This window comes from Eriocheir sinensis, chromosome 13 (assembly GCF_024679095.1).
Source record: "Eriocheir sinensis breed Jianghai 21 chromosome 13, ASM2467909v1, whole genome shotgun sequence".
In the NCBI taxonomy this organism is placed as follows: domain Eukaryota; kingdom Metazoa; phylum Arthropoda; class Malacostraca; order Decapoda; family Varunidae; genus Eriocheir; species Eriocheir sinensis.
Genome location: NC_066521.1, coordinates 12,423,188 through 12,451,079, shown reverse-complemented (window position 1 = coordinate 12,451,079; position 27,892 = coordinate 12,423,188). Strand labels below are relative to the sequence as shown.

The 27,892-nt window shown below is 40.1% G+C and overlaps 2 protein-coding genes across 2 annotated transcripts in view; one reads left to right on the top strand and one right to left on the bottom strand.

Annotated features, from left to right (window-relative positions):
• Positions 1-101: 101 nt before the first annotated feature.
• Positions 102-26,009, bottom strand: LOC126997812 (thioredoxin domain-containing protein 6-like). The gene is made up of 13 exons (XM_050859024.1): positions 25,360-26,009; positions 13,737-13,842; positions 11,834-11,937; positions 9,218-9,289; positions 8,653-8,769; positions 8,050-8,137; positions 7,198-7,320; positions 6,159-6,277; positions 5,714-5,874; positions 4,665-4,751; positions 4,291-4,447; positions 3,455-3,579; positions 102-1,574 (listed from the first exon to the last, which is right to left on the bottom strand). The coding sequence occupies exons 1-13, from the start codon at positions 25,393-25,395 to the stop codon at positions 1,364-1,366; spliced, it is 1,506 nt and encodes a 501-aa protein (XP_050714981.1). The 5' UTR covers positions 25,396-26,009; the 3' UTR covers positions 102-1,363.
• Positions 1,459-27,892, top strand: part of LOC126998001 (zinc finger protein 91-like) — a 40,120-nt gene continuing 13,686 nt past the window's right edge. Inside the window, exon 1 of the mRNA XM_050859274.1 lies at positions 1,459-1,584. The gene's annotated coding sequence lies outside the window, so the exon portion shown is untranslated. The remainder of the gene's footprint in view (positions 1,585-27,892) is intronic.

Genomic DNA, 27,892 nt, shown 5'->3' with positions numbered 1-27,892 from the left:
CATCCATCAAAATTCCCACTTTGTTGGTGGACAGATGAAAGGAAACAGACTATAATACTGGAACACGGAAAGGAAGTCAAACAAACAAACCGCTTGGGAGGACTTCGAAAACTGTTTATTGGGTCTTCATTTTTGTTATCATTGTTTTGCGTCGTTTGAGTTAGCAGTAGTTGTTGTAAGTCCTGTTATCATTACTATTATCGTTGTTATTATTATTGCTTCTGAATATCAAGAAAATAAACTGAAAACTAGTAAGGACTGATGCACCATATTTATTTAGCTTTATTTCAACTTTATATATTTACTTTGATATTTATCTCGTTTAAACCAGTTTTATAGGATTTCTTTCAATTAAATACCACTATCTGCGTAAATAAAGGTATAAATACGAGGAATAACGAGGTAAAAAGTGGACAGAAAATAAAGACTATATTTTTTTCACACGCATTTCAGTCCCAGGAAAAGAAAAAAATCGGTAAATAAAAAAAAACTAATAACACATTTTCTTTTCATTTCAGCCTCAGGAAAAAATAAGAAAACAGTAAATAAAAAAATAATAGCCATTTTTCCTTCACATTTCAGTCCCAGGAAAAGAAAAAAACGTAAATAGAAAAAAAATAATAACCACCTTTTTTCTTCACATTTCAACCTCAGAAAAAGAAGGAAAAATGAACAGAACCACGAACAAAATAATAATAACACTTTTTTTCACATTTCAGACTCAGGAAAAGAAGAAAAAATTAACAGAACCACGAAAAAAATGATACTAACACTTTTTTTTCACATTTCACACTCAGGAAAAGAAAAAAATGTACAGAACCACGAACAAAATAATAATAACACTTTTTTCACATTTCAGACTCAGGAAAAGAAGAAAAAAATGTATAGAACCACGAACAAAATAATACCAACACTTTTTTTCACATTTCAGACTCAGGAAAAGAAGAAAAAATGAACAGAACCATAAACAAAATAACAATAGCACTTTTTATCACATTTCAGACTCAAAAAAAGAAGAAAATTAACAGAACCACAAACAAAATAATAATAACACTTTTTCTTTACATTTCAGACTCAGGAAAAGAAGAAGAAAATGTACAGAACCACGAACAAAATAATACCAATACTTTTTCTTCACATTTCAGACTCACGAAAAGAAGAAAAAATGAGCATAACCACGAACAAAATAATAACAACACGTTTTTTTCACATTTCAGACTCAGTTAAAAAAGAAAACGAAAAAAAATAGAGAAAACAAAACATGACAGCCATCCAGTAAGCCAGTCTCGAACGCACCAATCAGCTGTCCGTCCGTCCATCCGCCACGTCGTTTGTTTTGCGTACAAGTGGCGAGGCGGGAAATTCAAGATGCCGCGTCGCCTTCCTTGCTCTGCTCGATTTGCATCTGCGTCTGCGGCTCCTCCTCCTGCTCCTGTGGCGTGAGGAGGTCCGGGAAGAAGAGCTCCACCTCAGCCTTGGCGTTGGAGGAGTCGGAGGTGAGGTGGAGAGGAGAATACTCGCTGACACACTCCTCCGTACCCTCCCCCGACACAGCCACCGCCAGCACCACCGATCTGAAGGAAGGTGAAGTGTTAAATAGTTCTCCCTTTTCTCCCATTTTCTTTCTTTCTTCTATTCCTAAGGTTGAAGTGTAAAGGTAAGAAGGTAAATGTAAAGGGTAAAGGTAAAAAGGTAAATCTAAAGGGGAATAGGTAAGGATATAAAGGGGAAAAAGATGTTAGTGTTTTTATTGTGTTCACTTTTTTTTTCTTTTTTTTTTTGTTATTCTTTGTTTTTTTTGTTTTTTTGTTTTTTGTTTTTTTTGCAGATAGAGGTATTTATGTGAAAGAAATGGGTTACAGTAGTAATAGTAGTAGTTGTAGTAGTAGTAGTAGTAGTAGTAGTAGTAGTAGTAGGAAGAGGAGGAGGAAAGGTAGAGACGCAACACCCCCTTCTCTCCCCCGCTGAATGAAAAAGAAAGAAAAAAAGGAAAAAATATATACGTGTAAACCTTTTTGACGTCGTTCTACAGCGTTTTCTGGTTGGACGGCTGAGCTTTGCCGCACGCCAGAACACACACACACACACACACACACAGCCGTTTTTTACTTCACTCTCGTAACCGGAGGGACCTAAGCCTAGCGTGGCCGGCCTTTGTAACTCGACAGGTGATTGGCTCTTCGTGTTATAAAATGGTGTTATGTTACAGGTGCAAGCTTCCAAGTGGGACAGACAGTGATAGATAATGGTAAATGGTGATAGTTCGATACTGTGACGGACAAACAACTAAAGGAACTAAAGAGAAGAGTTTGTGAGAGCTAAAGCTGTTCTGCAACGTTCGAGTGGGTGATAGTGAGACAAACAAGCAACTAGAGCAACTAAAGAAGAGTTTGTGTCGTGGGACCAAGCTCCGAGTGCCTGATAAACAAACAAACAAATAGAATAGTGGGACAGACAAGCACATAAACTATAGAAGAGAGTTTATGTAAGAGTTTATGGTGTAGGTGCAAGGTTTGAATGCCTGATAATGGGACAGACAAGCAACTAAAGTCATAGATAGATACATTATAGTTTGTGTAAGAGAAAGAACCGAAGAGTTTTGCTGTACCATAGCGCGCCAACGGTCTAACACCTGAAATAATTGTGATCTAAAGTTTATAAATGACAAAAAACACTCGAGTAATATTGTAGCTTTGTTATGAAGTAGGCTAGTAAATGAAACAATTGTAAAACATGAAATTGGTTGCTTAAAAAGGTATAAACAAACAAAACAAAATAATCTAATAATGTAGTTTAGTTATGTAGTAGGCTAGTACACGAAACAATTGTAAAACGTGAAATTGGTTGCATAAAAGGTATAAACAAACAAAACAAAATAATCTAATAATGTAGTTTAGTAATGTAGTAGGCTAGTAAAGGAAATGATTGCCAGATATGAAACTGATTGTAAAAAAGAGTATTAACAAGTTACGATATAGCCCAACGGAAAAGCAGAGTAGCAAAACTGTATAGTGGTGTTTTAGTAACTGTGTATTAGTAAAGATAGCAACGGTACAGTGGTGGAGGGATAAAGGCGGCGAGATATCATTGTGGCGCTGCAGCAAAGGACAGGGAGCTGGGACGAAATGGAAATATTTGAAAAGTGTGAAAAGGTATTTTGAATGTGTCAGGATTCATGTCTGCTCGTGCAATATGTAACCACACACACACACACACACACACACACACACACACACACACACACACACACACACGTTGTAAGAACCCTGGATATGAATAGTGAGACAGAAATTGCAGGAGAAAAATAGTTTGCTCTGCGCGGTGTGTGTGTGTGTGTGTGTGTGTGTGTGTGTGTGTAAAAGTACGTATGTCAGAATAAAAAAAAAAATCGGTCAAGCAAGAAAATGGGTCAGGCAGAACATTCAGACAAGAAAGAGTGCGTTGTGAGGCTTACCCCGCGGCACCCATGAGTGTCTGTGAGGCCGCCAGGCTGGGCACACTCTGGAGGGCATCCTGCGAGAGGGTTGCCTGCGTGTGGGCCAGGACGCGCACGCCGCCCACGCCCATCCGTTCCAGCACCTGCACGCGAGAAACGGGAGGATGTAAAAATCTGAGGAGTCTATAAGAGGCCATACATGCTTCGCTACCTATCAGTGCCTTACAAGACGGTCCCCGCAAGGCAACATCTGAGGACCTGTCGTTCATCATTGACAAAGATACACAAGGATACAAGACTACAAGAAACCACACAAGGATACGCATGGATACAAGGAGTCTGGAAGTGGGCAGTCGGTCAGAAAGCGCGCATCTCCGTTGATTAACAAGTCTACGGATAGCGCGCCCCACGTTTTATTAACTCGTGCGTCAAATTATCACCCCCCCCCCCTCCCAGTATTTAAAACATCTTACTTGCTAATTACGAGTACTTTTTTTTCGTTCCCTTTTAGTTAATTCACTTTGATTTATTTTCCTGTTAATACAACCACCGTCAGCAATATAAAATGAGATTACCATAAAAACTAATTACTATTACTACTACTACTGCTGCTGCTACTACTACTACTACTACTACTACTACTACTACTACTACTACTACTTTGTTTTCTTCATCCTTTCCTCTTTTTCTTCTTTTTCTTCCCCCTTCCTTTTCTTCTCCTTCTTTCTCTTTTTTTTTTATTCTGCTACTAATACTACTACCACTACTGCTACCACTACCATTACTACTACTACTACTACTACTACCACCACCACCATAACCACCACCACCATAACCACCACCACCACCAGTACCTCGTGATGGTCGGTGTCGGGCAGCAGCAGGAGGCGGGGCACGGAGGCGTCGGGGGGCGGCGGGAAGAACCTTGCCGTGAGCCGCTCCTGAAGTTGGCGCCCCCGAGGGAGCCACGCCGGGACCACGTGCTCCTCCTCCCCGAACTGCGCCACGAGTCTGTAAGGGGGGGGGAAGGGATGAGGGGGGGACTTTGGAGGCTTCAGGGGGTTAGTTGTAGTCCATTCCATCGACATCTTTTGTTTATCATCAATCAATATATAATCAGTCAGTCAATATTATCAATGAATAATGTGTATTTGATAGCTTTTGTTGTCTCCTGATATCTAAAATGTTCATATACTATTCCTCCTCCTCCTCCTCCTTGCGTACTCACGAGTCAGGCTCCTCCGTGCGGGCCTTCTCCAGGTCAGGCGGCCCCAGCACTTGGTACCAGGCCGTCACCACGCTGCCCTCCTCCACCCTGAACGCCCAGACACAGGCAGGGAATATAAGAAAGATTATTAACTGACTAACTGACTGACTGACTGAAATTATAAATTGATACCTGTTTAAATATGTAACAAATCTATAGACAGAAAAACAACTAGGTATGCAGGTATAACAGGAATACTAGTAGGTAATGAGTAAATACATACATACACACATACATTTTTTTCTTCAGTAGTGGAAGCAGCTCAAGGGCGAAATAAAATTACCCCTAAGCATTGCTGCTGTAAAAGGTGGTATCAAGTGGCCAGAAAATAGGTCAATTTCAGAAGGAGGTGTGTCTTGATACTGTCCTCTTGAAAGAGTTCAAGCAGTAGGCAGGAGGAAATACAGGGTAAATTCACGGGAGCTTAAGTTCAAAGGAGCTGCCTTGTACAGGCCTACCGGCCTCTTGTAGACTCCTACGTTCTTATGTTGTTATGTTCTTATACGAAGGAAGGCTGTTTCAGAGTTTACTTGCAAAAGTGATGACAGACTGAAGATGCTGGGTAACTTCCATTTGAATTTGGATAGTATATAATTATAGGGTTGAGTCAGAGTAGAAAGTCAAGTGCAGCGGGGCCACGGGAAGGGTGGATGCATGCAATTAGCAAGTTCAGAAAAGCAGTCAGCTTGATGATAATAATAATAATAATAATAATAATAATAATAATAATAATAATAATAACAACAACAATAATAATTATCCATACGTAGGACATAAATTCATACGATCATACGTACTCATGCATAAAACACACAGACGTACTTGAAACTAAATTAATTAATGTCATAACAATACTAACTTATCACTTATGTATATTCTCTCTCTCTCTCTCTCTCTCTCTCTCTCTCTCTCTCTCTCTCTCTCTCTCTCTCTCTCTCTCTCTCTCTCTCTCTCTCTCTCTCTCTCTCTCTCTCTCTCTCTCTCTCTCTCTCTTCCCCGCCAACACTCACTTAAGCAGTAATACGTAGAGGGGTCCATGTCCCAATTCCTCCTCCCAGTGCTGTAAATCCTCTTCAGTCTCCCCTTCCTCCCCTCCGCCGCCGCCACCACCGTTCCCCTCCGCCGCCCCCTCCGCCGTCCCCTCCGCCGGCGTCCCCTCCCCCTCCGCGCTCTGTTGAAGGGAGTGTACAAAAAACAGATTAGTTTCCCCTTCCATGTGTGTTTGTGATTTTTTTTTTTTTTTTCCTCCGTGTTTTTTCCCTTCCCGGGTTTTTTTTTGGTATGTTTGAGTGAGAGTAAATGTGTGTCAAGGTTAGTTAGACGCTCTCTCTCTCTCTCTCTCTCTCTCTCTCTCTCTCTCTCTCTCTCTCTCTCTCTCTCTCTCTCTCTCTCTCTCTCTCTCTCTCTCTCTCTCTCTCTCTCTCTCTCTCTCTCTCTCTCTCTCTCTCTCTCCTCCTCCTTCTCTCCTCCTTCCTCGCTCCCCGCCTCCTGCTCCTCGCCTTCAGACGGGAAGAGGAGGGCGTGGAGGTCCTCCCGCGACAGCTCCTCTTGAATGTGCCCCACTATCTCGAACCCTGAGGAAAAGAAAGTGAAAAGATATATAAAACAAAGCAGAAAGAATATTGTTAGTTGTTTTCGTGTTGTTATTGCTGTTGTTGGTACTTTTTTCTACTACTACTACTACTACTACTACTACTTGTTTTATTATTGTTGTTGTTGTTGATGGTATTGGATTGCTGACATACACTTTTTTTCTTCAAGTTATTTTTTTCCTTTTTTTTTTAGCTGCTATGTCTTTGTTTATGTGTTCGTTCGTTGGCTTGTTACTTTTTTTTCCTGGTTTTTTTTTCTGTTGGTTTATTTTCTACTTTACTTCTGTTCCCGGCAGTATTTATGTTGCTGTTTCTGCTACTATTACTACTACTACTACTACTACTACTACCATCTTTCAAGTCGTAAAGTGTTGTATAGTTTCAAAATGTAGGCTCCTCTTTATGTATTATACCTCCTCCTCCTCCTCCTCCTCCTCCTTCGCTTAATCTTCTTCCTCCCACACCCATTTAAATGTCACCTTCTCCATTACCGTCACCCATCTTACCCCTCCTCCTTCTCCTCCTCCTCCTCCTCTTCCGCCTCCTCCCCTTCTTCCGCCTCCTCCTCTTCCTCCTTCTCTTATTTCTTCTATTAAATTCTTCCTTCTCTAACTTTTCCTTTTGTATTACTCCTTTTTTTCTATTTTCAACCTCGCTTATCACCGGTACCTCCTCCTCCTCCTCCTCATCATCATCATCATCATCATCCTCATCCTCCTTTTCCTCCTCCTCCTCCTCCTCCTCTTTCTCCTCCTTCTCCTCCTCATCATCATCATCCTCATCCTCCTCCTCCTCCTCCTCCTCCTCCTCCTCCTCCTCCTCCTCCTCCTCCTCCTGCTCCTCCTCCTCTTCCTCCTCCTCCTCCTCCTCCTGCTCCTGCTCCTCCTCCTCCTCCTGCTCACCTAGCGCCACCACGTTGGAGAGGAAGGTCTCGGCCTGGTCGTGGGAGATGATGTGGGGCAGGATGAAGATCACGCCGGTCTGGAGCTCAGCCTCGGAGACCACAGACGCCACCTCGCTGTCGTCTGGCCGCGCGAGGAGAGAGATAGGGGGGTGAATGAATAAATGGACAGGTAAATAGATAGATAGAGAGGAAGTTAGGCAGGTAGTTAGATGGATACATAGGCAGGTAGAATGTAGTTAGATAGATAGAGATAGATAGATAAGGAGGTAGATAGATAAATAGAGATAGAAAACATAAATGGATGAATTGATAGGCGCGTAAATAGATAGATAGACAGGTAAAAAGAAAGTTAGATATGAGGGTAGAAAAACTGGTAGATAAATAGAAAGGTAGATGAGTAAAAAGGTAGGTAGAGAGAGATATAAACAGATAGATAGACAGAAGTATAGATGAATATATGTGCAAGTAGAAACATACGTACATACATACATACATACATACATATTAAATAAAGGAGAGAGAGAAGGGATTGATTTAGTTAGCTAGTTTGTTGAAGGTTTTGAAAGGAAAAATAAAGTTTGCTGTGCATGTGTGTGTGTGTGTGTGTGTGTGTGTGTGTGTGTGTGTGTGTGTGTGTGTGTGTGTGTGTGCGCGCTACCTGTAATTGTTTTGATGTTCAAATCTTTGTTGTCGTTTATGTTGTTGTTGTTGTTTTAATGGACAATACTAAAATTCTTTCTTTCTCTACAAATGTACTTAAAACTATATAGATTCTCTCTCTCTCTCTCTCTCTCTCTCTCTCTCTCTCTCTCTCTCTCTCTCTCTCTCTCTCTCTCTCTCTCTCTCTTACCATGGTTATTAATTTCACCCTCCACATCGTCCAGGTCTTCGTCAGGTTCAATCACCTCTTCGGGCTTCACCAGGGAGTCCAGCAACATCTGTAGAACACACCTGAAGACCTTTAAAGCACGCCTGAACACCTGGAGGGCACATCTGAATACCTGTAGAGCATTTCTGAGCACCTGCCTCCTCTCCTTCCTCGATTGATTATGATTTCCTTCCTACCTTGCTCCTTATTTTCTTCTTTAGATGGTTATTTTAAGTATATCTATCCTAATTATTTAATGGCACTACACTTATGAATATTTATCTCATTCCTGCCTCCCATCGTTCTTTCAGTATTTCATTTATCATTCTTTCTTTCCTTCGTCCAGAGGTTCCTGTCATTTTCTTTCCTAACATCATTCTTTTCATTATCTTATTCTCTTATTCATTCTATCATCTATCCTTTCTTCCATCATTCATTCGCTTCTCTCATTACCCTATACCTTCCTCCATGCCTCCTCCCCAGTCCTTCTCCTTTCCTTCATGACTCTTCACTCCCTTTCCTCCTTACCCTCTCTGCCCCCCCCCCCCCTTCCTAACTCTCTCTCCCTCACTCCCCCACACTCACCACCTGCCGCTCTCCTTTCCCCTTCAGCGCCGCCACCTCTATCTTCAGGAGTCGTCGTACCTGGTTGAGTAGCCGAGGACCATCAGCGCCGTGCACCACCGCCATGGCCTTGCCCGACTGTGGTGGTGGTGGTGGTGGTGGGGAGGTGAAATAGATGGTTGGTTAGGTGGGAAGGCTTTTTTATTTTTATTTGGGGGGGGGTGCTCTCTCTCTCTCTCTCTCTCTCTCTCTCTCTCTCTCTCTCTCTCTCTCTCTCTCTCTCTCTCTCTCTCTCTCATTCGTCTAATTTCCTTCTTTGGCTTCTGTTGATGTGTATTTTGAGCCTTTGTACGTCATCACTTTGAATTTCGTATGTGTGTGTGTGTGTGTGTGTGTGTGTGTGTGTGTGTGTGTGTGTGTGTGTGTCTCCTCTCTCTCTCTCTCTCTCTCTCTCTCTCTCTCTCTCTCTCTCTCTCTCTCTCTCTCTCTCTCTCTCTCTCTCTCTCTCTCTCTCTCTCTCTCTCTCTCTCTCTCTCTCTCTCTCTCTCTCTCTCTCTCTCTCTCTCTCTCTCTCTCTCTCTCTTACCCCCAGGATCAGCCAGGTGGGTTCTGCTTTTCCTCTGAAGTTGGCCAATATTTCGATGCTGTCCGCGTTTGCCTGCGAAGAGAGAGAGAGAGAGAGAGAGAGAGAGAGAGAGAGAGAGAGAGAGAGAGCAGTAAGTTTGTTATAGTTAGAACTTCCACCTTGATATATTGTCAGAGTTCAAACACACACAAAAAAAAATATATCAGTGCCAGACTTCCTTATTCTATCTGTCTGTCTATGTTAGAAGTTCCTTTATTCCTTTATTCCTTCATTTATTTATTCTATTCTATTGCCTTTTTCTTTTTATTTATTTTTAAAACTGATTCCATTTTCTTCAGTTATTCTTGTATTTTATCTTATTGTGAGTTGCTTATCATAGTAATTGTTTTTTTTGTGCAATATACTTATTTTTGTATTTTATTTATTATTGTTGTTATTATTGTTATTATTATTACCCTTCCTTACCTACCCTTCTCGTTCCTTACATTGTCTCTGCTTTCCCTCCTTTCCCTCCCTCTCCTAAGTCTGTGTCATCCTCCTTTATTATTGTTGTTATTATTATTGTTATTATTATTGCTCCTCCTTATCTACCCTTCTCCTCTTTCCTTACATTGTCTCTGCTTTCCCTCCTTTTCCTCCCTCTCCTAAGCCTGTGTCATCCTCCTTTTATTCCTCTCTCACCTTCCTCGTCATTCCCTTCCCTTCCTCTCCTTGCCCTCTTTCTGATTCTCTCCCGCGCCCTCCTCTTAGTTCATTCACCCTTCCTCTTGCTCATTATCCCTTTCTCTCCCTTCTCCCTGCTTCCCTTTCACGTCCTGGTCTCCCTCCAGCCTCATCCTCTCCCTCCCCTCCCCTCCCCTCCCCTCCCCTCCTCCCCTTCCCCCTTCCATCCCCCTCGCCTCTCCAGAATTACCTGTATTTCACTTTCAACGTAAAGGCTTCAACAATAACGTCAAATACCAGGAATTAATTAACCTCTGGCTTACGTGTGTATGTGTGTGTGTGTGTGTGTGTATGTGTGTGTGTGTGTGTGTAGTAGTAGTAGTAGTAGTAGTAGTAGTAGTAGTAGTAGTAGAAGTGGTGGTAGTAGTAGTAGTAGCAGTAGTAGTAGTAGGAGGAGGAGGAGGAGGAGGAGGGTCAAACAAAGAATATTAATCCTGATCCTAGATACAAACACACAAACAGACTAACTAACGAGAACACTAACTAAATAACTACCTAAAGAAATAAAGAAATAACGACAAAGAAAACCATCATATAAGTAAGCCAAATCACACATCTATTATATCACTACCCTTATTATCATCATCATTATTATTATTACAATCACCACAACCATCATTATATATTGTCAAAACCATTATAATACACCCCAAGGCATTCCATTTTCTTCACTTCCCGTTTTCTATGTGCCGCGCTGAAGGGGAGGCAATAATAGCACGGTAATGATGACACTGGTTCCAAACTGCGACATAATTGATGTGTGTGTGGGAGGCATTGTGACAAGGAGGAGGAGGAGGATCTATGTGGAGGTGCAAGGAGAAAAGGAAGAGTAAAGTGCAGGGGAAACAAGAGAGGATGGAGGAGGAGGAGGAGGAGGAGGAAGTGAAAGAGGAGAAAGGTAAAAAATTAAAAACGAGAGGGTGGATTAAGTAAGAGGAACCAAGGAGCAGAGAGAGGAGGTGAAGCAAGAATGATGATGATGATGATGGGAGGAGGAGGAGGAGGAGGATCAGCAAGATGAGCCTGAAAGGAAAGACATTAAACTGAAAAGAGAGGAAAGACAAGAACGATAAAAAAGAGAAAGGAGAAGGAGGAGGAGGAGGAAGAGAAGCTAGTAGAAAGAAGAAAGAGAAGAGGGAGGAAAAACGAGAAGAAAATAATATGGAAAAAGAGGAAAATAAGGAGAAAGCTAGTAGAGGAGAAGGAAAATGAGGAAAAAAAGGAATAAAAAGGAGGAAGAACGAGCAAAACAAAGAGAAGGAAAAAGGGAAAGAAGGAGAAGGAGTAAATATGGAGGAGGAAAAGGATAAAATAAATGAAAGAACGAGAAGGACAACGATAAGGAAGAGGAGAAGGAGGAGCAAGTAGAGAAGAAAACAATGGAGAATATAAGAGAATAAGAAAGAAGAGAGGGAAAAAAAACTTGTTCCACGTGGGCAAACAGGTAAAGGACAAACAGCCTGGCAAAAACCTACTTCACCCAACAAAAGACGCCCACAAATTAGAGGGAAGAAAAGAGAGGAGGAGGAGGAGGAGGAGGAGTGATGTCAGAAAAAGGAGGAGGAGGAGGAAGAAGAGGAGAGATTTATCTGAAGCAGCAGCAATAGGAGGAGAAAGTACGAGGAAGAGGAGGAGGAGGAGGATGAACTTATTAGAGGAAGACGAGGAAGGACGCAGAGGAGGAGGAACACAGAGGAAGAGGAGAAGGAGGAATAAGTGAATGAGAGGCACAAAGGAGAGGATTATGAAGACGTATGTGAAGGGGAAGGAGGAGGAATACTTAGAAGAGGAGGAGGAGGAGGAGGAAGAAGAAGAAGAAGAAGAAGAAGAAGAAGAAGAAGAAGAAGAAGAAGAAGAAGAAGAAGAAGGAGGAGGAGGAGGAGGAGGACTTACCACAGCCAGGGTGAGGTACTCGTCTCCCAGCTCAAGTTTTATTCTTCTGAGGTGACCGATCATGCTGGAACACGGCCCGCACCACTCGCTGTATACGTCCACCACTGCACACACACACACACACACACACACACACACACACACACAAGGTTAATTAATTAGTTCGTCGCTCAGGTGCTCACAGGTAAAACATTTCACTCGCTGCATTATTTATCAAGCTATTTATGTGTGCGTGTGTGTGTATGACCTGTATAAAAAAGACTAATGCGCTTAACACAATAATAGCGACGATAATGATAATAATGATGATAGTGAATGGAATTGTTTGCTGTTGCGGATTTATTTTAGGTTCAGGCATAAAAATGGAAGCAAAATATTTCATGGTTTGTATGTCAATTAGCGAGTTATTGAGAGATACGTTGGTCTGTAGGGAGAGTTGTCGGCTGGTCAGTCAGTCAGTCAGCCAATTATGCAGTCAGTCAAATGCTCCATCAGCTTTCCATTCATTCATTGATATATATTCATTCACTCAGTCAGTCAGTCGTCTAGTGAGAATTGTTAGCTGGTCAGTCAGTCAAACAGTCATTTATGCAGTCAGTCAAATGCTCCATCAGCTTTCCATTCATTCATTGGTATTCATTCACTCAGTCAGTCAGTCGTCTAGTGAGAATTGTTAGCTGGTCAGTCAGTCAGTCATTTATGCAGTCAGTCAAATGCTCCATCAGCTTTCCATTCATTCATTGGTATTCATTCACTCAGTCAGTCAGTCGTCTAGTGAGAATTGTTAGCTGGTCAGTCAGTCAGACAGTCATTTATGCAGTCAGTCAAATGCTCCATCAGCTTTCCATTCATTCATTGATGTTTATTCACTCAGTCAGTCAGTTGTCCAATGATCCTCTCTTTCGATAACTCGGTTTGTCAGTTAAACAGTTATTCAGTAAGGCATCTACCCAACAGGTCATCATTTCATTTTTCATTTTCAGTCAGCCACACCAATACATTCATTCATTCAGCCAGGTAGTGACAGTCCATAAGTCAGTCGAGCAATCACTTAGTCAGCCAGTCAGTCAGTCAAATTTTTTTTTTTTTTTTTTTTTTTTTTTTTTACAACAAAGGAGGCAGCTCAAGGGCACAAAAAAAGAAAACAATAATAAAAAAAAAAGCCGCTACTCGCTGCTCCTAAAAAAGAAACAAAAGAGGTGGCCGAAAGCAAGATCAAATACGGGAGGAGAGGTGTCCTGATACCCTCCTCTTGAAAGAGTTCAAGTCGTAGGCAGGAGGAAATACAGATGAAGGAAGATTGTTCCAGAGTTTACCAGCGTGAGGGATGAAAGAGTGAAGATGCTGGTTAACTCTTGCATAAGGGGTTTGGACAGTATAGGGATGAACATGAGTAGAAAGTCGAGTGCAGCGGGGCCGCGGGAGGGGGGGGAGGCATGCAGTTAGCAAGTTCAGAAGAGCAGTCAGCGTGGAAATATCGATAGAAGATAGAAAGAGAGGCAACATTGCGGCGGAATTTAAGAGGTAGAAGACTGTCAGTATGAGGAGGAGAGCTGATGAGACGAAGAGCCTTAGCCTCCACTCTGTCCAGAAGAGCTGTGTGAGTGGATCCCCCCACACATGAGATGCATACTCCATACTCATTCACTCAGTTAGTCAATCAGTCAGTCAGTTGGTCAATCAGTCAGTCAGTCCAGTTAGCCAGTCAGCCATTCATGAACTCATACATACCATCAATCAGCTTCTCGGCCGTTCACACACATTATTTTCAGTCCATCAGTCAATTAATCCTCAGTCTGTTCATTTACCGTCATTCACCCAGTCAGTAAATCAGTTAGTCATCCAGTTAGTCACTCAGTCAGACAGTCAGCCAGTCTGTCAATTGGTCCCTTGGTCTCCTTACCCAGCAGTCCCGGTCGCTTGCATATGTTGGTCCAGTCTCTATCGCTGTCTAACTCTAACTGCAACTGCTGCGCCTCCGCCTTTTTCCTCGCCGCCATTTGTTGGTCCTGGCGGTGGTGGTGGTGGTGGTGGTGGTGGAGAAGGAGGAGGTGGTGGTGGTGGTGAATGGAGTCAAGTTGAAAAGAGAAAAATATTAGATTTCTTTCTAAGTTGATGGATTTACACACACACACACACACACACACACACACACACACACGGGTCACAGGTGTTTCCAGGCAATTAATGTGTGTTTGTGTGTGTGTGTGTGTGTGTGTGTGTGTGTGTGTGTGTGTGTGTGTGTGTGTGTGTGTGTTATGAAGCCATTCTAGTCTTTTATCTGCATTCCCTTTAATTTAGCAAGATAACAAGACCAATTGAAAACTGTTTATTGATTTTATTATTATCATTATTATTATTATTATTATTGTTATTATTATTATTATTATTATTATTATTATTATTATTATTACTATTGATATTTTACTCTTTTACTGTTACCATTATTATTATTATTATTATTATTATTATTATTATTATTATTATTATTATTATTATTATTACTACTACTACTACTACTACTACTCCCATCATTATCATCACTATCAATCATCACTATATAAAAGGGCTTAGTTTAACATGCAGTGCTAGCTCAAACTTTTACTGTACTCTCTAAAGGTTACGTGATATCACCTGCTCACTTACCTGCCCTAATTAACCGATAACGCCGCCGGGAACCCCCCAATACATTCTTTTATCCCTTCACGCACCACGATTCAGGTAGATTATCGGTCAGTTAGCCAGTCAAACAGTCATCATATCGCTCAGTCAGTCAGCCAGTCAGTCATCATTTCACTCAGTTAGTCAGCCAGTCATCTTTTCACTCAGTTAGTCAGTCAGTCATCATTTCACTCAGTTAGTCAGTCAGTCATCATTTCACTCAGTCAGTCAGTCATCATTTCACTCAGTTAGTCAGTCAGTCATCATTTCACTCAGTTAGTCAGTCAGTCATCATTTCACTCAGTTAGTCAGCCAGCCAGTCATCATTTCACTCAGTCAGCCAGCCAGTCATCATTTCACTCAGTCAGCCAGTCAGTCATCATTTCACTCAGTCACTCAGCCAGTCATCATTTCACTCAGTTAGTCAGCCAGTCAGTCATCATTTCACTCAGTCACTCAGCCAGTCATCATTTCACTCAGTTAGTCAGCCAGTCAGTCATCATTTCACTCAGTCAGTCAACTAGTCAGTCATCATTTCACTCAGTTAGTCAGCCAGTCAGTCATCATTTCACTCAGTCAGTCAGCCAGTCAGTCATCATTTCACTCAGTCAGTCAGCCAGTCAGTCATCATTTCACTCAGTCAGCCAGTCAGTCATCATTTCACTCAGTCACTCAGCCAGTCATCATTTCACTCAGTTAGTCAGCCAGTCAGTCATCATTTCACTCAGTCACTCAACCAGTCATCATTTCACTCAGTTAGTCAGTCAGTCATCATTTCACTCAGTTAGTCAGTCAGTCATCATTTCACTCAGTTAGTCAGCCAGTCAGTCATCATTTCACTCAGTCAGTCAGCCAGTCAGTCATCATTTCACTCAGTCAGTCAGCCAGTCAGTCATCATTTCACTTAGTTAGTCAGCCAGCCAGTCATCATTTCACTCAGTCAGTCAGCCAGTCAGTCATCATTTCATTCAGTCAGTCAGCCAGTCAGTCATCATTTCACTCAGTTAGTCAGCCAGTCAGTCATCACTTCACTCAGTTAGTCAGCCAGTCAGTCATCATTTCACTCAGTTAGTCAGCCAGTCAGTCATCATTTCACTCAGTCAATCACCCAGTCAGTCATCATTTCACTCAGTTAGTCAGCCAGTCAGTCATCATTTCACTCAGTCAGTCAGCCAGTCAGTCATCATTTCACTCAGTTAGTCAGCCAATCAGTCATCATTTCACTCAGTCAGTCAGCCAGTCAGTCATCATTTCACTCAGTCAGACAGCCAGTCATCATTTCACTCAGTTAGTCAGCCAGTCAGTCATCATTTCACTCAGTCAGTCAGCCAGTCAGTCATCATTTCACTCAGTTAGTCAGCCAGTCAGTCATCATTTCACTCAGTCAGTCAGCCAGTCAGTCATCATTTCACTCAGTCAGTCAGCCAGTCATCATTTCGCTCAGTTAGTCAGCCAGTCAGTCATCATTTCACTCAGTCAGTAAGCCAGTCAGTCATCATTTCACTCAGTCAGTCAACCAGTCAGTCATCATTTCACTCAGTTAGTCAGCCAGTCAGTCATCATTTCACTCAGTTAGTCAGCCAGCCAGTCATCATTTCACTCAGTTAGTCAGCCAGTCAGTCATCATTTCACTCAGTCAGCCAGTCAGTCATCATTTCACTCAGTTAGTCAGCCAGTCAGTCATCATTTCACTCAGTTAGTCAGCCAGTCAGTCATCATTTCACTCAGTTAGTCAGCCACCCAGTCATCATTTCACTCAGTTAGTCAGCCAGTCAGTCATCATTTCACTCAGTCAGCCAGCCAGTCATCATTTCACTCAGTTAGTCAGCCAGTCAGTCATCATTTCACTCAGTTAGTCAGCTAGTCAGTCATCATTTCACTCAGTCAGCCAGCCAGTCATCATTTCACTCAGTCAGCCAGCCAGTCATCATTTCACTCAGTCAGTCAGCCAGTCATCATTTCACTCAGTCAGCCAGTCAGTCATCATTTCACTCAGTTAGTCAGCCAGTCAGTCATCATTTCACTCAGTTAGTCAGCCAGTCAGTCATCATTTTACTCAGTCAGCCAGCCAGTCATCATTTCACTCAGTTAGTCAGCCAGTCAGTCACTCATTCATTTCTTACTCATTCTTTTTTTATAATTTATACACATCATTTATCAGTCAATCGTTCACTCAGTTAATCATTTAGTCAGTCAGTCAGTTAGTCAGTCATCCCTTACTCATTCATATTCTTTCATTCATTTACATTCCATTAGTCAGTCAGTCAGTCAGTCATCCTTTACTCATTCATATTATTTCATTCATTCACATTCCATCAATCAGTCAATCATTCACTCAGTCAGTCATCTAGTCAGCCGGTCAGTTAGTCAGTCATCAGTCAGCCATTCACCCCTTACTCATTCACATCAAATCAGTTAGTCAACCATTCACGAAGTCAATCAGTCAGTCAGTCAGTCAACCAGTCTTGGATTCACTCTTTCATTCAGCCAGTCAGTCAGTCAGTCAGTCACCTCTCACTCATTTACATTCATTGATTTGCATTTTATCAGTAGGTCAATCATCCAGTCAGTCAGTCAATTATTAGTCTGTCTGCCAGAAATAAATAAATGCGTTTCCGCTTAAAAAAAAAATAAGACGCAACACGACTCTTTGATGTTCTGTGATGATTTCCCGTTTTCTAGTTCATCGTCGCTTCGTTTTCTTTTATTTTTTTTTCTTATTCTTCCTCTAATCAAATCATCACTATACATACTCTGTACATATATATACACATGCACACATACATACATATATACATTCAGAGAGAGAGAGAGAGAGAGAGAGAGAGAGAGAACAGTCAGTAATGATATATACTCTAAAGAAAAAGTGTCCCCCTTTTTTCAAACTCGCATTTTAAACTTTTTTCTTTTTTTTTCCTCTTCCGTGTCACTCACTTTTAACTCCTCTAAAATCCCTCGTTTCTCAGAACCACAAAAAACGTAAAAAAAGATATATAGAAAAAGGTCACGTTCGACAGTTGTGTAATATCCGTTCGCTTCACAATGGGAAAGGAAAAAAAAAGATGAAACTGAACCAAAAAAAAAAAAAGAGGAAAGGCGAAAGGCTACTCTGTGATGCTGTGATTTTAGTTTTCCTCGACACAATTTTTCTTTAAAGTTTCATTCCTCAAAAAAAAAAATAGGCGCATAAAGAAATTTACTTGATATAAAATGAAGAAAAAACAAGAGAATAGAGAGGAAGAAAAGAAGAAAAAGAGCAAACAAAGAAAAAGGACATCTAAAAGGAGAAAAAGAAATGAAGAAGAAAAAGAGGAATAAAAAAGAACAGACAAAATAAAACAAAAAGGAGAAGAAAGGAGAAAAAGTAAAAAAAAAGTGAAAAACAAAAGAAAAGAAAAGAAGAGTAAAGTAAAACAAGAAGAAAGAGCAGACAAAACAAAAAATGGTAGAAGAAAGGAGAAAAAGCAAAAAGAGAAGAAGAAAATGAAAAAAAGAAAAGAACAAAAAAAGAGGATAGTAAAAAATAAGAAGAAAGAGCAGACAAAACAAAAAAAGGAGAAGAAAGGAGAAAAAAGCAAAAAAGAAAAAGGTGAAAAAAAGAAAAGAACAAAAAGAAGAAAGTAAAACAGAAGAAGAAAGAGTAGACAAAAAAAGGAGGAGAAAAAGCAAAAAAGAAAAAGAAAGTGAAAAAAGAACATAAAAAGAGGAAAGTAAAAAAGAAGAAAAAAGAGCGAACAAAAAAAGGAGAAGAAAGGAGAAAAAAGCAAAAAAAGAAAAAAGAAAGTAAAAAAAGAAAAGAACAAAAGAAAAAGAAGAAAGTGAAAAAAAAAAGAGGGAAGCAAAAAAAGAAGAAAAAAGAGCAAACAAAAAAAGGAGAAGAAAGGAGAAAAAAGCAAAAAAAGAAAAAAGAAAAGAACAAAAGAAAAAGAAGAGAAAAAAGAAAGTAAAAAAGAGGAAACAAAAAAGACCAAACCCTTCTCTGTGATGCTCTGATTTTTACTGTTCCCCGACACACTTTGTTTTCAGTCCCTTAAACTTCCACTTTTCAAAACTATGAAAAATAAAAAATAAAAATAAAACGCATAAAATTAAGAAAAGGGAAAATAAAAAAAAAGCAAATCAGACAAAGAAGAAGAAAGAAGCAAAAATGAAAAACAATATTAAAATGACAAACAAAAAAGAAGAAAAAGAAGAAAGGAAAAAAGAAAAAAAGCAATCTAAACAAAAAAGAAGAAAAAGAAGGGAAAATAGAAGAAAAGAGCAAACAAAACAAAAAAGAAGAAAAAGAAGAAAAGAGCAAACAAAACAAAAAAGAAGAAAAAGAAGAAAAAAAAAGAAGAAAAGGGCAAACAAAACAAAAAAGAAGAAAAAGAAGAAAAGAGCAAGCAAAACAAAAAAAGAAAAAGAAGAAAAGAGCAAACAAAACAAAAAAAGAAAAAGAAGAAAAGAGCAAACAAAACAAAAAAGAAGAAAGGAAAAAAGAAGAAAATAGAGCAAACAAAACAAAAAAGAAAAAGAAGAAAGGAATAAAGAAGAAAAGAGCAAACAAAACAAAAAAGAAGAAAAAGAAGAAACGAAAAAAGAAAAAAAGAGCAAACAAAACGAAAAAGAAGAAAAGAGCAAACAAAACAAAAAAGAAGAAAAAGATGAAAGGAAAAAAAGAAGAAAAGAGAGCAAACAAAACAAAACAAAAGACCAAACATGACCCAATTATTCTCTGATTTTACTTCACTAACAATTTTTTTTTCAGTCCTTTTAAAATTTCACTCCAAAAAAAATTATGAAAGGCCCATAAAGAAGAGTAGGCCTACATGCTATAAAATTAAGAAAAAAAGAAGAAAAACAAGAAAAGAAAACAGAAGAAAGTAAAAATAAAATAAAAGGAATCAAAAAAGACAACGCTACTCTGTGATTCTCTGAGACACACAAATAAAAAAAAAAAAATAATAATAATAATAATAATAATAATAATAATAATAATAATAATAATAATAATAATAATAATAATGACAGTAGGAGTAAAAATCAAAATATCACTAAAAACTTGTCAGCCCTAAAATGTTTCACCGCTAAAAAAAGATATGAAAGAGACGCATCGTTATAAATAGAATAGTTGGAACCTGACATCCCAAGCAACGATACGTTTTTATTTATTTATTTTTTTTTATTTATTTTTTTAAGGAGTCAGTCGAGGATGTAAATAACGGGAAAAAAAGACGTAATCGCTGACTGAAAATAAAATAATCCTTCCGAAATTCCTTGATTTTTTTTGTTTCGTCATGTAAAAGAAAAAGAAAGAAAGTAAAAAAGAAAAAGCAAACTAAACGAAAGAAAGTGAAAAGAAGAAAAAGCAAACAAAACGAAGGAGAAGAAAAAGAAGAAAGTAAAACAAGAAAAAGAGCAAACAAAACGAAGAAAAGAAGAAAAACCAAACAAAACGAAGACGAAAAAGAAGGAAGTAAAAAAGAAGAAAAGAGCAAACAAAACGAAGAAAAGAAGAAAAAGCAAACTAAACGAAGGAGAAGAAAAAAGAAGAAAGTAAAACAGAAGAAAAGAAACAAAAAAGAAAGAAAGAAAAAAGAGCAAACAAAACGAAGAAGAAAAAGAAAAGTAAAAAGAAGAAAAAAGAGCAAACAAAACGAAGAATAAAAAAAGCAAACAAAACAAAGAAGAAAAAGGAGAAAGTAAAAAGAAGAAAAAAGAGCAAACAAAACGAAGAAAAGAAGAAAAACCAAACGAAACGAAGGAGAAGAAAAAGAAGAAAGTAAAACAGAAGAAAAAGAGCAAACAAAACGAAGAAAAGAAGAAAAAGCAAACTAAACGAAGGAGAAGAAAAAGAAGAAAGTAAAACAGAAGAAAAAGAGCAAACAAAACGAAGAAAAGAAGAAAAAGCAAACTAAACGAAGGAGAAGAAAAAGAAGAAAGTAAAACAGAAGAAAAAGAGCAAACAAAACGAAGAAGGAAAAAATCTTCCCAAGTCCCCCCATTGCTAAAAAAACAAAGAAGTATAATAAGAAATGGAATGCATAAATAAAATAAAAAAAAAGCATATAAAAGTAAAACAACAGCGGAACAAAACAAAATGAAAAAGAAAAAGAAAAATACTCACCCCATTCTCGTGTCATGGTGTCCTAGATTTTTTTTTTTTTTTCATTTTCTCAAATCTCTCAGTTCATAAAACACACACACACACACACACACACACACACACACACACACACACACACATATGAATAAAAACAACAACAGCAACAAAACTAAAGCTCTCAACCAAAGAATAAATAAATAAACAAACAGACAAACACCAACAGCTTATCACAACAAATCTGTCATGATAATCATTCAAATCTGTCACTTCATGTTTGTCAGTGTGTGTGTGTGTGTGTGTGTGTGTGTGTGTGTGTGTGTGTGTGTAATCCCTTCAGCTTGCCTCATAGAAACCGTGGCGTCACAATACAAGGTCCAAGGGAAACTCAAGAGAAGGGCAAAGCTGACCGCCCCTTCGCTTTGTACAGTCGGATAAGTAAGCGAAGGAGGAGAGGATGGAAGGGGAGGAAGGAGAGAAGAAAGAAGAGGATTTGTGGAGGGTGAGAGGAGGAGAGACAAGAAGGAAAAGAGAAAACGATGGTGGGAGAGAAGAAAGAAGTGGGTGAAGAGGAGGAGGAGAAGAAGAAAGAGGGGAATTCGTGGAGGGTGAGAGGAGGAGAGACAAGAAGGAAAAGAGAAAACGATGGTGGGAGAGAAGAAAGAAGTGGGTGAAGAGAAGGAGGAGAAGAAGAAAGAGGGGGATTTGTGGAGGGTGAGAGGAGGAGAGACAGTAAGGTAAAGAGAAAACGATGGTGGGAGAGAAGAAAGAAGTGGATGAAGAGGAGGAGGAGGAGAAGAAGAAAGAGATGGCTTTGTGGAGGGAGAGGAGGAAATACGAGGCTAAAAAGGAAACAGTGGTAGGATGAAGAGGAGAAGAAAAATAAGAAAAAGTAAGAGGAGAAGGAGAGGATTGAAGAGGAGGCAGAGGAGGAGAATGAGGATTTGTGAAGGAGGAGGAGGAAAGACGAGAGGTTCTGGAGGAAGATATATGAAGGTGGATGAAGAGGAGGAGGAGGAGGAGAAGGATTTGTGAAGGGGGAGGAGGAAAGACGAGAGATTCTGGAGAAAGAGATATTGGGAGAGGAGGAGGAGGAGAAAGATTTGTGAAGAGGGAGAGTAGAAAATAGGAAGGGAGACATAGTGAAGTAGAGGGAAGAAGTAGATAAGAGGTGAAGACAAAAAGTAGGGGAGGAGACGAAGAGGAAGAAGAGAAGAAAAAAGAAGGATTTGTGAAGACGGAGAGAAGGGAAGAGAAGAGGTGGAAGAGAAGGAAGTGGATGAAGGGAAGGAGGAAGATAATAAAAAGTAGGGAAGGAGAAGCAGGAGAAAGAGAAGGATTGGTGAAGAGGGAGAGAAGGAAAGAGAAGAAGTTAAGGAGGGAACGAAAGTGAAAAATGAGGAAACAGTTGATTCAAGAGGATTTAAGAAAAGGTGAAGGAGGAAGAGGAGGAAAAAGAAGAAGTTAAGGGAGGAAGAGAAGGAAGAAGTTGATGAAGGGGGGGAGGAAGAGAAGATGATAGCGGAGAAAGAAGAGATGGATGTAGAGGAAGAGGACGAAAAGGGGATGATGTTAGAGGAAAAGAATGAGAGAGATGAAAAGAAGAAGAGGAAGGAAGAGTATTACAAAAGACGTATAAAAGGAAAAAAAATAGAGGCTTGTAAAAGAATCGAAAGAGTTTAAAGGAAGATGGAGGAAGCAAAACAGGGTATCCCACGAATTGAGGTACATACTTATATACCATCAATTTCTAGCAATATGAAACAAAAAACAACACATGTATAGATTTTTTTTTTTTACTTGGGATGACTAGCATTATCATATCTCGATGTATGTACCTCATCCTGTGGGACACCTTGTATATATGTAGAGAAAGCACAAAACCAAAAAACACTTTACTGAATCCTTATTTTGATTTAGTTTTCCTTTTCTTCCGTTGTTTTTTATTCCTTTCATTTCTTCTGTCGTCTGTCTTCTTCCTTTACACTTTCTTTCTTTTCTTCATCCTACTCAATTTTCTTTCTCTTATATAAACGTATAGAGAGAAACGAAATAGCTAAGGACAGAAAAAAATGTCTGTAGATAGTCGGCCCCCTTCACACTGTCCCGACTCTGGACCACGACAACTCAACGACTCGGGGTAAATGAGGTCTTGGGTGTGAAATGTTGATGTGAAAGGGTCGTACTTGGTCGGAAAGAGGTCTAGAAACGATCGTGGGTTGTCGTGGCCCAGAGTCGGCACAGTGTGAAGGGGTCCTTAGAGAATAGGAAAACGTAAGAAGGACAGGAAAAGAAAATTAAACGGCATCTCTTTCATGGTATTGGACGATTAATGTGTAAGGTAAATGAAAAAACGAAAAGCCTAATTGAAGACAGTCCTTGATTTGGTGAGGGAAGAAAGTAGCCACAAGGAGACAGGGAGGGGGTAGGGGGGAACCTCGTACGTTCATTAATTAACAGACGTTAAGCCCAAAAGGTGACGTTAACGAGAAATAAAGCAGTGTGTCTTAATTACGGGAAGCGTTTGAAAATAAATAGACGGGAAAGGGAAGGAAGTCTGCTCTCTCTCTCTCTCTCTCTCTCTCTCTCTCTCTCTCTCTCTCTCTCTCTCTCTCCAACATAAATATTCCAGAATTAATAACAAACCTCTTATTAATTAAAATGTGTGAGTGTGTGGGCGGTGTTTTTTCTTCGTATAAGCCACTAAGAGAGGTAATTAAGGGACCGTGCTAATTAGTGTTGTGTTGACTCTCACAAAATGACCTTAAGAGTAAGTTTTTCACTCTAAATATACATTGTCAAAGAAAGGATTGTTTTTATCATTATTATTATTATTATTATTATTATTATTATTATTATTATTATTATTATTATTATTATTATTATTATTATTATTATTATTATTATTATTATACGAAGTCAAATAAGCTGCTGTTCATATATACGCACACAGTTAAAGAAACAAGTGTCGCCTTAGTATTCGTGTCAAATCAACCCTTATTCCAATATACGTAGGTTGTTGACTTCGTGGTTGAGTGGTTCATTTGTCTTAGCGAATCCGCGGGCTGCAGTTCAAGATTAGGTTGACACAGTTCACCTCGACACATGTATCACTTAAATGTTGAACACCTGCCTCGTGATAAATCCATGCCCGAGGAAACACAGCATTTACAGTTTGTGGGCGAGGGGGAAATGAACGGGTTGGGAAAGCAAGGCATTTTTCAACATAAGCTTATAAGAGCCAAGGAAAGGAATTCAAGCACAAGTCAACGAGTATAGCATAACATACACTTAACACCCTCGACTTCTTTTTTATTAGGCGACGATTCTTGTGGCAGGCTAGTTATATGGGCCATTACTACTGCCACCATGGAGTCGAGCACGGCCTGTTGCATGGTGGGACTGTCGGCGACTATACCGGCTCCCCCGCTGCAGGCTCTAGTGAGGAGGGTGACTAGACACCCAGCAGGACGAAATAGAAGACCTGTCAAAGGGCGGATGGGCTTGCACCCGGTCTTCCTGGGCGTCCCCACTCTCCCTCCCCTGGTGGGTGACAAACCAGGTCCCTCGCTCTGTTTCTTGATCATTTTACTTCACCGCAATCCCTTAGCCCTCTTTCTCCCTCTCTCTCTCTCTTATGGCTTTCACTTTTATATTATCTCTCTCAGCGTTTCAGGTGTTTGGGGGCTGGTGAAGAGGCAGTGTATGGTGTCCGCACTCCTCCCTCTCTGCCTGTTTCGTCTCAGAATAAAATAATAAAAATAGGTGCACATGTCTTCACCGTTGCATACAGGGTAGGGCGTGCAGCACCGCGACACTCCCCACATCTGGACTTTCCTAACATAGCGTAACAGCGTTGACTCCCGTTTGCTCTGCGAGGCTTGTTCACAGCATGCACGTGTAGCTTATTACGTACATGATTTATCTCCATCCTTAATTACTTCAGCATCCCCAGGTATGAAGATTTAAAATTACCAGAATATATTTATATGTGTTTTTACTGCTTTCGGTATAATTATGCTCGAGAATTATAGTGTATATGTTCAAGAATTAGATAGGCTTCACGGTTTTAAAATGCAAACGTTAAAAAAAAAACTTACATATTTATACATTTCATGTTTAGCATATACATTTTATTTCCTTGACTTATCGTAATTGAGTTCCTCTTCTTATTTATTGTTCCTGGAAGGTTTAATTAAGAATCCCGAATAAACGGGTCTTTTATGGAGTCTCGTTAATGGTTTGAGTTAGCGCCAAGGGCCGTGCCAGAACCTTGTCATTGCTGTACCTTCTCGGGGCTGGGCTATCACGCCGAGGCTTCACCGCTGCCCTGGAAGTTTAGCAGAGCAATGCACGGGGGTTAATAGGGGGAAGCAAACCTGTGGAAGATAAACCTAAGCAAAACCTGTGGAAGAAGAACCTAAGCCGTGAACAACTTGTCTAAATCAGCACTAGGAATTCTACTCAAAAATGCATCAGTACTGTGGTAAAAATACTCTAACCACTAGATACAGGCACTTAATATCTAGTCAAAAAGTAGCACTATATACACTACGAATATATACATTACTTACTACAAAAAAAATCTACTTTGGCATTTTTTCAAACAACACTACACGAGAAAAATCTATTGAAAAGTGGCATCAGTCTATTAGTGAAGGACAGGGAGACAGTGATGTAGAGAAACAGCAGGTGTGCCCAAAGGAGTCATCAATAATAATTCTCCAGGTATACTTATCCCTACTAAATATTTACGTCCATAATTAGCATTCCAACTTACCTTCATTTTGTCTTTGTTGTTGCGACCCACCACCATTGTGACTTAAATTACTGAAGAATGTGAGTGGGTGTGAGTTTTGGGTCCTGACGAAGATGACGATTATTGATGACTTGACGACTTCTGTACCACTCCGATGACTGACTAAACTAACTGTGTGTGTATGTACGTGTGTGGGTGGGTGTGGGTGTGTCCTGACGTTTTCCTGATGAAGATGACACTTATTGATAACTTCGATGACTGACTAAACTAACTGTGTTTATGTATGTTTGTGGGTGTGACTGATGAAGATGACGTTATTGATGACTTTACGACTTTTATACCACTTCGATGACTGACTTAACTACTAAAAAAAAAATGTGTGTGTATGTACGGGTGTGGGTGTGGGTGGGTGGTTCTTGACGCTTTCCTGATGAAGATGACACTTATTGATGACTTCACTTCTATATCACTTCGATGACTGACTAAATTAACTGTGTGTGTATGTACGTGTGTGCGTCAACGGTTGATGTGACTGACGCCTCTTAACTCTTGAATAGCCGGATATCACTTCAGTAAGACGTTGATGGCCACTGACTGACTGTTTAAATGTATATGTGAGTGTAAGTAGAGGTAACTGGCGCTTCCCCCGGCGAGGCTTGCTGACTGGCTGACTGGCGAGGGACAAAAGACGTCAGAAGCAGCTGTTGGTGAAGAAGTGTTGCCATGGTAACCGCGACGCCGCCTGTTTACTAGCGCGTCTCTGTGTTCGCCTTTTGTCAACTTGTTATGGACGAAGAGTATTTTAGGAGCCCTTCACTGCAGCCTAAGAGACGTTAAGTGTGTGCGTTCATTCAATTCTTGGCTGTTTTCGTCGAGTTTGCCTTGAGACGTTAAGTGTGTGCGTTCATTCAATTCTTGGCTGTTTTCGTCGAGTTTGCCTTCTGTAGGGGCATTAGCGAGGAGGAGGAGGATTTTTTTATTTATTTATTTATTACGATATTTTTAGGAGCCCTTCACTGCAGCCTAAGAGACGTTAAGTGTGTGCGTTCATTCAATTCTTGGCTGTTTTCGTCGAGTTTGCCTTCTGTAGGGGCATTAGCGAGGAGGAGGAGGATTTTTTTATTTATTTATTTCTTACGATATTTTTAGGAGGCTTTCACTGTAGCCCAAGAGATGTTAAATTTGTGGGTTTTGTTAAATTCTAAGGTGTTTTCGTCATGTTTATCATTTATAGAAGTATTACGAGGGACATTATTTTTAGGCATTCACTATATAGCCTTAGAGACGTTAAACTTGGGGGATGCTTATGTTCAATATAAATACGTATATAAAGCCATGTAGTTGTATTAATGTCAATGTATTTTTTTTTTTATATGTCAATGTCAGTGTCGATGTATCTTTATGTAGCCCTATATTTATACCTACAAGATTTTATTCTCCTTGATCTATACTGTCGAAGAACTGCTGGGATGCTCCAATTCCCCCCCCCCCCCCTGTTGTATTATTCTTTTGCAACAATAGGTAAAGTACTTTTTTTTTAAGGGGGGGGGGGAGGTGACCGTTGCCCTCTGTGACCCGTTTAACTAAAGACAGTGAAGATTACATGGAGACTCTCAGGAGTTACTTCCAGGCTCGACTTGGTTTTTCTTCGTGAAGGATAAAGTTGAATTCCCCGTCTTCCCGGCTGTCTTGTCACTCCTATTTGACGTCCTTATCAGTACTGGTGACAGCAGGAATACAATATAGCATGTGTTTGGCAGCTACGACCGTCCATTGTAAACTCATTATGATAATGTACATGTGAATAATAGTGGGCAATGGAACAATAGATTTGTTTGTTCCTATAGGCATATTTTATCGAGGCGAAAATGCTCTCACCCATAGTGGTGCCCTTTTCCCTTGTAGAGTTTTCTCCTGGCTGATTGGTTGAACATGCGTTGTCCGAGTACCATCAGTATCCCTCCCTCCCCTCCTTCAAGTTGAACAAGAAATAAGAAGTTCGATTACGAAATGCTCGGCGTCAAACTCAAAAGCGTTCAATGCGTCAAGGACCTGTCAAAATCGCGTCAAACCTCAAATTCTCGCAGCACTGCATCGATGCAGCAAATAAAGCGAACAGAATGTTGGGCTTCATTAAAAAAAAAAAACTTTTTATACAAAAATAAGGAAGTAATACTTCCGCTCTACAATAGTTTAGTCAGACCCCACTTGTAATATGCGATACAGTTTTGGTCTCCCCACCATGCAAAGGACATTGCGAAATTAGAAGGTGTTGAACGTCGAGCAACAAAACTGATCCCTTCCTTGCACAACAAACCCTACGACGATCGAGAGGCTTTTATAGTCTTTGCTTTCCACCCTTAACATGTTCTCTCTTGAGAAACGTCGCCCCCGAGGAAAACTGATCGAATGTTTTAAAATACTTAATGGATTTACGAATGTGGACAAATCAAGATTGTTTATGATCGATGAGAATGGAATAAGCTCCCACCTTCAGTGGTCCAGTGTAACACGATTGAGTCCTTTAAAAACAAGCTCGACCGACACTTCCTTC

What these genes read in the sequence shown, in the direction of transcription:
- LOC126997812 (XM_050859024.1), bottom strand. Translation starts at nt 25,395, where the DNA reads ATGGTGGTGGGTCGCAACAACAAAGACAAAATGAAG. An exon ending in CCACCTGGCTGATCCTGGGG is followed by an intron (nt 8,770 to 9,217) that starts GTAAGAGAGAGA and finishes CCACCACCACAG; the next exon opens with TCGGGCAAGGCCATGGCGGT. An exon ending in CGCACGGAGGAGCCTGACTC is followed by an intron (nt 4,448 to 4,664) that starts GTGAGTACGCAA and finishes CCCCCCTTACAG; the next exon opens with ACTCGTGGCGCAGTTCGGGG.